The sequence below is a fragment of the Netta rufina genome (assembly GCF_964035555.1).
Source record: "Netta rufina genome assembly, chromosome: 7".
NCBI classification, from domain to species: domain Eukaryota; kingdom Metazoa; phylum Chordata; class Aves; order Anseriformes; family Anatidae; genus Netta; species Netta rufina.
Genome location: NC_140130.1, coordinates 9,850,911 through 9,862,703, shown reverse-complemented (window position 1 = coordinate 9,862,703; position 11,793 = coordinate 9,850,911). Strand labels below are relative to the sequence as shown.

The 11,793-nt window shown below is 39.3% G+C and overlaps 1 protein-coding gene across 3 annotated transcripts in view; it reads right to left on the bottom strand.

Moving 5' to 3' along the window:
- Window positions 1-1,073: 1,073 nt before the first annotated feature.
- OGDHL (oxoglutarate dehydrogenase L) overlaps window positions 1,074-11,793 on the bottom strand; it is a gene marked incomplete at both ends in the record, with an annotated part of 49,395 nt that continues 38,675 nt past the window's right edge. For all 3 annotated transcript variants that reach the window (XM_084290583.1, XM_084290584.1, XM_084290585.1), the window contains 7 exons: window positions 1,074-1,197; window positions 1,936-2,090; window positions 2,767-2,930; window positions 5,324-5,396; window positions 6,558-6,683; window positions 8,168-8,239; window positions 11,356-11,534. In XM_084290583.1, the coding sequence (XP_084146709.1) occupies window positions 1,074-1,197; window positions 1,936-2,090; window positions 2,767-2,930; window positions 5,324-5,396; window positions 6,558-6,683; window positions 8,168-8,239; window positions 11,356-11,534 (893 nt within the window). The remainder of the gene's footprint in view (window positions 1,198-1,935; window positions 2,091-2,766; window positions 2,931-5,323; window positions 5,397-6,557; window positions 6,684-8,167; window positions 8,240-11,355; window positions 11,535-11,793) is intronic.

The following is an 11,793-nucleotide window of genomic DNA, read 5'->3' as shown; positions in this document are numbered from 1 at the left end:
CTGAAAGCACATGGCAACTGATCGACAGGTAAACACAAAGGACAAAAAATCAATTACTTCTTGTACAAAAACACGGCATGTGCTTTTGGTGAATCAGCAACGGTTGCTTGCCCACCTTCCTCACCATAAAAATGGATGGTTAAATCAGGCGCGGGGTGCTTCAGTTTAATTAATATCACCAAGGAAATTTGAGGCAGGGATTAGCAGTGGATAAAGTAGAGAACCCATGACTTGCTGACAAACACAGACTTCTCATCCAAATACAGCCTTTTTACAGGTGCTACCATGTCAAATCAGGTAGCCCAGAGAGTGGGAGCAATTGGTGCTATCACCTCTTACTTTGAAGGAATTTGTCCAGCAGTTGGCTTCTGCTAACTTCAACTGATAACTAATTGCTCTGTCAGCTGTGGTCAGTGCCATTGTGGTGCCTCTATCTTATACCTAAATAATCTACACCATTTTTTAATTACCCATAGTTTACTAACTTTGTAATCTTGACTCCCTATTTCTAGCCTCCTCCTCACGTCATCAGGCTACCTTACCATCTCTTCCCAATACCCACACCCTGTGTATTTCCCTACCAAAATCACCTATAGGTGTGATGGTAGCACCCTTTGCTTTTCGGTTTAATTACTCCTCTCCAATATATCTAGAATTAACTGTCAATCATTGTTCTGGAACAATGCATCTTGTTTCCTTAGTGGCTTCCTCTCTTCTTTTTCAGGGATATGCACAGCTGCATCATGTTTTCCATGCCTGTTCTACTTACTTACAACAATTAGACACTGTCCAGTCTGAGATCAGAGCCTCACTGAGCTAGACACTGCATCCTTGGATAGGAGACTCCTTGTCCCAGAGAGTTCCCAATCTAAATAGAGAAGTGACAAAAAATGGTGGAAGGTAAGCTGGATTTTTTTTTTTTTCTTACAAACTGGGGAGCAAGGTGTAGTGTAATGCAGTCAGCTGCTGGATCCTTACATAATTTCCAGTATTTTTCCCATTCACTTTTATTTCCTTTTTGGATGCAATGGTTTGAGACAGTACTGGAATGGAGATGAGTTGGTGCCCTGCAGTTAGAATGTCTTTCCCTCAAAGGCCTCCAGGTTGAAAGCTGTATCCAGGAACCTTCTGAGCGACACCAGATGCGTGTTCTTGTTGCCTGTGGCAGCTGCAGCAGCAGGCTCTCGGCCAACATACCTTTGTGACAAAAATAATTGGGCAGAGAAATGAGGTAAGAAGAGAAATTATTTTGACACTAACAAGCACATGAACATGCTGCTAAATGCATTTAAGTTAACTTGGCAGATTTGAACATTTTATCATCAATCTTTCTTAAATAAAAATATAAAATACAATCAAATCTAATTTGTACCATCAGTTATACCTTCCAGTCAGCTTCCACCTCTTTCCCCCTCACTGCATCTTCTCCTCCATCCCTCCCATGGCAGACAGCTACACTGTATCATAATTAGGTAACTTGCTTTTGGCAATGAAGACTCTCACTCCTTCAACAGCTGTATGTGCAGATTTGAAAGTCAATCATCTAAAATAAATGCAAAGGTATCTGACTAGACTGAGCTCTTACAACCGCTCTTCTCTCCAGAAATGTGAAAGGTGGAGTGAAATTTTTAGAAAAGACAGATTCTTAGACAAGAAGAAAGAAAAAGCTAGGAGAGCTAAGCACTGTGCTAAGTGGCAACAAATACAGAGCTAGTTGCTACTGATTTTCTTTTAGAACTACAAGGAGGAACAAGATACACATTATCTATTTGAGAAACAGTTGCCTAGCCTTTTCCCTCCTTCACCTGAGAACCCCAACTCAAAGGATTTTTTGATTTGTGGGGAACCTGTCTTCCCCATAAATAAAACCCTCAAGTCAAAAACCTGTCAAACAAATCAGGCCAGGAGATAGAGCAACTGTTTAAAGTCTCATACCATATGGGTCGTGTGTGGTTTACAATAGTGCGGAAACGAGGTTTGACATAATCATAATATCCACTGTTTTTGTGTTCCTCCTGACACCAAACTAGGTCAGCACCTGGATACTTTTCAAGCTCTTCTTTGAGCAAGTCAAATGGGAATGGTGAGATCTGGAAAGAGACATTAATAACTCGCAAAGCTTTCTCTTACATGGTTTTAACACATGGCAGTATAACTATCGCATATTGCAACCAACCATTAGTACCAATTAGTACCACACTAATTTAATAGCCATATGTTTGTTAACGTAATTCTTTTTTTTTTTTAATTGTTTTCATACTGTCAGAAATGAATACACACTTATTTTATTGTTTCACGGATATGAACAGAAGTAGTCCATAGTCCATATCTCCTGCATTCCTACATATATTCCATATATAGTCCATATCTCCTGCATTCCTACAAGTTTTTCTAGTAAAGTAGCTGCCACAATACAAGTCCATAATTAGGGTGTGACAATATAGCTGCCAAGTGTTATTCACAACACCTAAACCCAACAGACTGGATAAATAAATTTAAGGTGCCATCATGCTGTACACGCTGTAACATTTCTGTTGTTGTTATGTTGTTCTGGAAAACTCAGCAAGCATTCTGGACCTCATTGTCCACTACACTACTGATGTGCTCCTTCTCCACTAGGCCACAAGGATTAGATAATGTCTTGTTAGCTCTTTAAGAATGCCAGCTATCGCCATCATTTCTGGCAAGTGTCATCTTTAAAAGTATAGCAACCTGTTGCTGAAAGTCTCCCCAAAGATCCTATCTACTGAGTGTCAGAGAGCTCACCTGTTCAAGTCTGGTTATAGCTACTTGTTTCTCCAAGTCTTGATTTTTTCTCTCTTTCACAAGATCATAGTACACTTTTCCTGTGCAGAAAATCACTCGCTTGACCTCATGTGGTGCCTGCGCTGCCAGTCCATTCTCAGGAATCACACGCTGAAAGGTGGTACCTAATTAGAGCAAAAATTAGAAAAGTGCTCTCAGTGGAACTGACAGTGGAATACAGCAGCATTAGAAACTGTCCTTTACTGAGTAATCATCAGGTTGCAATGGTCATGGCATCCTTTTACCTCCCTGTTCTCACAACTTTTCAGACCTGCATTCTTCTCAGACTGTTCACAAGAATTTAAAAGACTGACAATAATCCATTCTTCCACATTTAAAAGGAAAAATATATTAACAGTGAATTCCTTTTTAGCTTTGTGTTGTGCATTACACCTTCAGTTTTAAGTTATAGAATCACAGAACCATAAAATATGCTGAGGTGGAAGGGACCCACAAGGATCACCAAGTCCAGCTCCTGGCTCTGCACAGAACCACCCAAAAATCAAATCATGTGTCTGAGAGTGTTGTCCAAATGCTTCTTGAACTCCAGCAGGCTTCGCTGCCATGACCACTTCCTCAGGAAGCCTATTCCAGCATCCAACCAACCGCTCAGTGAAGAGCTTTTTCTTAATATCCAGCCTGAACCTCCCCTGTCATAGCTTCATGCCATTAAAGTTGCTGGGATAGCTCACCTTTGCTTACAGTTGTATTCAGAGATCTACCTGAAATATTTTTTCTTCTTTCCAAGATGATATCAACCACGTAACAGTAACACAATTACAGAATTTTCGAAGTTTATATATAAAAGCAGAGCACATATTCATACTGGAACTAAATATGGTAACTGTAGAAATATTTACAAAAGCACCCACACAACTGATGTATACTTATGTGATTTAAACCTCTGTTTGAGAGCTAAAACAGCATTAGACAAAGGAAGAATTAGCATAGTACTGAGTCATATGTATAAGTGCTAAGATACAATTTCAGATGCATGTCTTGACTGCTAGATATCTTTTCCCTGTGATATCATCTCCCAGGAGAGCAATTTGCTTGGGATATATGAAACTGGGAAGTATGAAAGCCAGTAGTCTTGCACTGGCAGGAAGAGGGACTTGATGGTCTAAAAGATCCTTTTCTTTGCTCCTTTCTATGATTGATTAGAACTATTCCCACATTAACCAGCTGGAAGGCAGCAGACAGTGGCATGACCTCCCAGTCTGAATCAGCACACCCACTTACCAGAAGAATAAGCTACTGCTTGAAGAACCATTTATCTTGGGGGTAGAAAAGCAGCAACACAAACATATGAAAGAGGAACTGATTTATGTCAGAATTACCCTGTCTCACTGAACAGCAGAATTCATCATTAAAAAAAAACCTGAATCTGTGCTTCATTGGGTCAGCTGGCTCAGCTTTCAGTTAAAAACAAAGCAAAAAGAGTTAGCTCATAGTCAGCAGTACTTTACTTCTTGCTGTCATCTTCAGCAGGAACATGAAGAACTGGATGTTAATTGGGAATTTTGGCTGCTACTGAGGATTAGCCTGAAGTACATGAGGATCCCAAGACTTAAAGAGACAAATCACAATCCCTATAAAATTTCTAATCTGATTCATTCAAAAAAGCTTTTAAGTAGTAACCAAAACCCACAAATTTCTTTGCTTGAGAAGCAAACTTTACTCACTTAAAATACGGAGACATTGCAAGGTTTAGACATGTAACACAGTCAATGTTTAGGCAACTATAACACACTTTTAAAAACCTGAGCTCTCTTCTGACAGCAATCAGGACCCTAGCTAGAACTTGAAACAGACTACCACAACCATGCACACTGGCTCACTTCTAAACAACCACTTTAATAATTTACTATGTTTCACTTGTTTCACTGCATTTCCTTATGCCACTCTAATACATTCTAGCCATTCTAGCCAGTGCATGGCAAGACCAATTCCTCCTCTTTTGATATTAACATCTGCTGCTGCTACATGATCTGGTGGTGCTGATGGCTCACCAACAGCAGCTATGGGCAGTAGGGTCCAGATCTGAACTCACTATTTCACTCATCTTACTTTAGATCATTGCTGTGACATGGCAGCCCCAGAACTGAGTATTGTAATAAGGAAATGAAATCTTTGTTCTTCCAAATGGGCAGAGTGTGATTACAACCCTTCTTTCACATTTATGGGTACAGTACGAAAAGCAATTCAAGTTTTTAAATGAAAAAGAGCAGGGGAACCTAATATTAAGGAGAACATCGTTACAGAGAAGGGAATGCACTTTCCACAGCCCTTGAGATTAATGTCTGGTTACTAGACAACCTGTCAAAATCAAGAATCTGTATTTGAATGCAGAGTTTTCAGCCAAAGTCCAGGCTAGATCTTGTTACAACAGCTCTGCAGAAATTGAGCCGAAGGAAAAGGCAAACTCCCTAGAACAGTTTATCTTCTTCACACTTCCAATTTGATGTGTGACTTGGTATAGCTCATTATTTGTTCATAGTATTTTAAGATGACCTACCAGACACCATTTCATCAAAACTGGATTTAGCTTCTGGATGCCTCAGCAGTGACTTGGGTGTCAAAACGATGAGCTGTAAAACAAATTTTTCCAGCACTCAAGAGCAGCTTTATCTATGTTATTATATGCAATAGTTTTAACAATCTTCATACAAAAACCACAAACTAAAAATGCTATAGATCTAATTAAAGTGAACAACACACACAGTAAATTATGTGGTTTTTTTTGTTGTTGCTGTTTGTTTTCATGTTTTGAAAGCCTATGAAGTTTCATAATTGTTCAGAAGATTTGGTTAATTCATTCCCTATAAAGGTTCTCAAAAAACATTGCTTTATGGTCCCCTTTAAGAACAAAATCAAAGCACCATGAACCACTAAAATATCCAATAGTTGTATCTTAGTATTCAAGTTACAGAGGAGCCAAATGGCTTCAAAGGTAAACATAGAGCTTTCTCCAAAAATCTGTGTTTCGACACCCATGGCTGAAGTCAGCTAGCATCTGAAAGAATTCACAGCAGTTACTTTTGAAAGGAAGAAACAACAGCAACACTACACAATTTTAGCATTAAACAAAGTCTAAAAAGGATAAACATCTCAGAGTGATGGAGGACTTTGGTCAACTCTGCCAATAGAAACCAGCTGGGAAGCTGTATTCTAGGGAAACCCAGCCTGATCTTCCAAGTTTTCTCTTGCTGTACCAGCAGCCACTATTGTAGTTACAGTAAACACCTTAATGCAGTGATGCAAATCACAGTGCCTTACACTATGTAATTATCCTAGCTTAAACATGAAGAAATCTGCCGTTGTGAATTCTTCTTAATATTGTAGAATATCTCTAAAATAGGAGAGGGAAAGTGTCTGGCACTGGAGTAAAACCAGTATAAGTCTCCAGAAACAAAGAGCCGGTTTTAAAGATGGCAGTCACTGCCTACACAAGTACACCCATGTTTTCGAAGTACCAGCACTTAGACATGCAGATTACGTAACCTGTTAGCTGCACAGTGTCTTGTCAAAATCATGTAAAGTTCTGCACAACCAGAAAGAAGTAAAGCTGAAAAACAAGTTTTAGAATTTTAGAGAGAGATGAGTTTTATTCCACCAAATTGGCCACCTCCAACCTGCGTTCAGGATTAAAGCACCAAGGATTAACCTTCCTTCCAGCAGTATGACAGACACAAAACAAAGATCCCCTCTTCGCATGAGGGTTAATACACCTAGAATAACAGTAACTTTACCGGTTTTCTGAAAGGCAGCAAGATCTGTCTTCTGAGAACATGAAAGTAATTGGCTGGAGTTGAACAATTCACCACAATCCAGTTGCATTCATACAGCTGGGAAACTTCAAACTGCTCACTGAACTCCTGAGAGAGATATTAAAGCCATCAGAAAAATATCAAAAAGACCAGAAAAAAAAAAAAAGGCTTAAAAGACATTTTTCTATTTCTGACTCTCACCAACTCCCTTTCTCAGCAAACTTAATTAGCAGAGCTCTGTTGAGATTATTTTATTAGCTAGGGAAGTGTCTCTACAAAGCACTCTTCTGTTCCTACTCCTAAAAGCGTATGCAAATAAAGGCAAAAAGCTTCCTTTAATTTCAGCAAGCTAGGAAGTCCAGGAAGGAAGCGTGAGGAGGACTAGCACTTCAGGAGGTATAAGGCACAAAGCAGATCCCCTTTGCTTCCCCAATTCTTCTTTTTTTTTTTTTTTTTTTTTTTTTGAGTATATAGTTAACTCCCCTTTTTATTTTTTTTATTTTATTTTATTTTATTTTTTTAAGTGTCCTGCCCTCTTATATTATCTTAATACACAGTTTTAACGTTCTACGCTTACGTATTTTATAACTACAGTTTTGTTATAAACATATATGAATGCAAATAGGGATATAAGCAAGCATACACGCAGGTATAATCTCAGTACAGACTGGTGCAGCATCTAACACAGTGACATCCAGGTTCATGTCTTGAACTCTTAGCTCATATGATAAAATTTATAACTTGCTTATTATATGCAAATAACAGTCCTTGAAATTAGTCAGTGAAACACGTCTTTATTCTGCCAGTAGACTGACAAAAAACACTTTTAGATGAGGAAGAACATTGATCTGTAACTATCACTACCACCAAGTTAACAGAATCAGGGCCAAAACTGAAATGCATCCATTTTCTATTTATTTATATATATAATACACACACACACACACACGGATGGCATTTTCAATTGATGTATAACAGCGCTTCTTAGGAATCTGAAGTGGGAAAGAGGATGCCCCATATCCTGTAGAGATAAGTACTTTTTCTGTAGAAGTGAATTATCAAACTCTAAAGGTCTTAACAGAATCAAATTTAGAAATTGCCTTTACTTTCATGCTCCCAGCAGTATAATTTGGGACTACTGCAAAAATCCAGGAGTAGTTTCACATGGCGTCCACTAGAAATTTGCTAGAGAAACCTATTTGCAGTATGCACAGCAATACATACAGGCAGAATCACTGGCCCTGAGGAACAGCCATAAAGAGATCATGCAGACAGAGATTAATTGTATATGATCTCAGCTTTGAAATGAAACAGCCTAGACTGCACAGTTCCACTATTTTTACTGGGATCAACTTAATGTTACACCAACTCTTGAAGCTGAATTTTATCGCACTACACCTAGCCAAAAAAACATGATTCTGACCAAAAAAAAAAAGTAACTCAAATTTTATTCTTCTGCGGCAAATAACTGATTGTTACTCATGGCAATAAAATGATTTCTCAGATGATGAAGCCAACACAACCCAGGTCAAAATAAATCTCTGAGAAGCAAAGAGCAGAAAAAGGATAGGGCCTTTGACAAATCTACTTACCGGATAAGCATCAGAATCATCATTGCTCATCTGCAGAAACCTCTCAGGCCTGGCTGATGAATGCTCTGGACCCTAGTAATGATATAATTTAAAACAACATTAAAAAGCCAAATCAGCCGTTGGATATCAGTCTAGGCCACTCGCTGCATAAGTACTTCCTTTCACCCTCGCAACCCCGCACCGGACTGCACACCTGCTCCCCAGACAAAGACATCAGAGCTTGCAGCAGTGAGAAGAGATGAAAGGACATACCACAGGACTGGAATTGTCTTCCACAAACTGTTTTCATAGGGGAAGGTTAGGTTTCACATGAATTTCCAACACTTTTACCTGAAAAAGGGTAATAGGTCCATCTGGACAAAAAAAAAATAACCTTGCTAATGCAGGGCAAAAAGGTGCAGGAAGAATGTCAGAAGGAGAAACACTGTGTGTTTTAGCATACCGCAGTGTCTCGTACTTTGGGAGCAAACCACACTTGTATGCTAAAAAGAAGCCAAAGCAATGTTAACTGCTGATTATTTTTGTAACATTAGCAAAAAATGCAGGCTCAGGATCTCTCTCTTACCATCACTCATTGACCAGTATGGGACAAAATAGCCTACAGCTACAATGGATCAAAATGCAAGTAAACATTATCTGCCAAATTAGCCTATGATTATTGCCTCAAGAGGCATTTTGCATTCTGCCAAAGAACTGAACACTTACATCTGCTTTCTCACCAGTAGTACCCAAGGTGATTTCTTTTAATGCTCAGATATTGTTAGATCCTTTTTATACTAGCAAAACGTGCCTGCTGGTCACAGTCAATATCAGGAATAAGAAGTGTAACACAATGTTGTCTTCCTTCTCACATCCTCATTTGTAATGAATGAGGGAAAGCTGTGAGGAGTCAGACAGTGTGCTTTTTTATTTATTGCTAATGCTGGCGGCCCTTGCTTGTTCAAGTGACAGTTACTGTTAGGAAGGACTTTCATTTTGGAGACAGGCTCAAGGTATTTTAACCTTAAGACATGAACTATTACACCTCTCAAATCTCTCCACGGCTCCTAAGCTAATGATATTTACAAAGAGCTTTTTTCTTTATATGTCTCTGTCTGTCATCATAACTTTCTGTGTTGAAACCTTAATGTACGGTCTCCAAAATCACTCGTTATTTTGACAGCTAGTAGTTTATTTTGATTCAACACATGATTGTTTCTGCTTTCAAGTGCAGGATTCACTGTACGCCATGCACTGAGGGAACCCAAAGGGAAAAAAAAGTTTCTTCACTGGCAATGAATGAGAAACAGAAACAGCCACAAATTGTGCCTTGCACAAGTATTCTCTTGAAATCTGTCTCCACTTTTGAGATGCCAAATATTCTGGCTAGAAATGTGTAAGTGCTTGAGAAGAAGCAGCAGCAAAGCCACGCAAAACTATGGTGCACAGAAACAGCCCAATATTGCAGTACCACTACTGTACACATCTATTTGCAGTAAATTGAACACTACACTGAGTACAAACTACACGTGTACAAACACACTGCTCTGCAAGCACACTGAATTGACTAGGCTGCAAGCAGAGATGTCCCTAAAAAACAATTACAGGAGAGACACACAAGGCTTCCCTAACATGCGCACACACACGTTGCCCCAGCAACAACCTCGATCCAGAGCCTCAGTGTTCCCATCCATCTTGGGTTTCTCTACTGACAATGCCAGTCAGACTGCCAGGGGCTGCTGCGTAGGATGGGGTAGGGTTTATTTCTATTGTGACCACTTCTCCAGTGAGACCTATACTGAATCCATTAGCTACTTGCAGATGAGTCCCCACGGAGCCATTCGGCAGCAGAGTCTTTCAATCACAGCCAACTTGCCTGTGAATGCATGACCTAGAGGTGAAGGGATCCATATCCCATTACGAACCCTTCCCCAAATCATTCTGTCCCCACCACTGTAGTTAGAGAGAATAGCACTCCTGTAATGGAAAACTCCTCCAGGAAGATAACGGATTTCAGCAGCTTGGTGGGATTCTTAAATACTCCCCAAACACCTGACACTAGCAGCAAAATCAGCATGTTTCAGAAGAGCTGGGCAAATCTTAGCTGCCAAGTGGTTATGAGAAAAGAAAGATTAATGTATTGTAAGTAGCAGAGAAGTAACTCCCCTCAGCTGAGTGCTTCCCTGCAGAGGACCACACTTCCTGCTGAGGGCACATTCAGGCTGTCCCTCCTGATTCGCTTGAAAAAAATATATTAATTTATCAAAACTCTTGTGAACTGCATCAGACCTTTCATTCTATACACACAAATGGGAATGGAAAGCCATTCATAAGATATGAATGCACCCCAGCATATCAGGACAGGATTGTAATTGAATGGAAATAAACTGAATTGTTTGTGAGAATGGAAATGACGCAGTTTGTAGCAAAAGGATTGGAGCATTTTTACTGCTAGAGATTGCTTCTGTGGCTCACACCATGCTTTTCTTAATAGAAAATTAGAAACATGCATGCATCAATTCATGAATGTCAATGTATTTGAAAAGCAGAAAATCAACCTAGCCTGACATGATGCAAATATAACCTTTAAAAATAATTTAAAATATTTGAAGAACAATTCTACTGCTGGTAGGAACTTCATGAACATGATATGGAAATACCAGTCACCTAATGCCAATGATTTTAGAAGTTTTAAAGTTTTGTATCATTTCATTACAAGTGAATTTAGTGCAGTTTACACAAACATGCTTAGTTTAAAACTGAGTACTGCATGTTTTCCTTTTTATTGTACACTAAGAATCCAGCTTTCTAGGGAAAGGATGCAGTGTCTTATGTGGCTTTCTTTGTTATTGTGATTTTTTTTTCTTGCACTCACATGCTACTAGCCAGTAACACATTAAGTTTGTCACACAGCAAGGAAAAAGAGGTGCATACCACTAAACAGAACACAGAGCTAAGCACTCAAAAATATTTTTCTTTTGTTCTCACTGATCAATCTGTTCACGTTAATTTTTGTAGCACTAGGGTTAGGGTTAAGGTTATTTATTCTCTTTTTCCTTTAATTATATTATCCTTATCTCAACCCATGAGCTTTTTTTTTCCCCCACTATATTTATCTCCACGCCCCTTCAAGGAGAGGGAGCAAGAGTGCAGTGTGGTGGAGTTTAGACGGTCCTTGGTGTGGAACCACCGCAGTCAGCAGCCCTTACCATTCCTTCCATGCCATGTGGCAAGAGCAGAACAATCCCATTGTGACGAACCCACTTAGCCTGGCCAGAGCTGATGAACTGGTCTATGATACACTGCGCCGTGTTGTGGAAGTCACCGAACTGCGCCTCCCAGCACACCAGGGCATTGGGACTCGCCATAGCAAAGCCAAGTTCAAAACCTAAGAAGAAGAGAAGTAGGAGAATTAAAAAAGAAACAGACTTGCTGAGAATGCTGTTAATTTCTCATATAAAATTAAATTAAAAGAAAACCAAAATGAGAGCATGAGCTGGACTTTTTTAGCCCTGTTATAAATCAAGCAGTTTTCTGTAGTAACATTTTCAACAGAAAGATTAGCAAATAACCTTTTTGCAATATTGACTCCAATCCTTCAGAAATTTCCTCAAACAGGTAAATATCACAGGATTATTAAATGAACA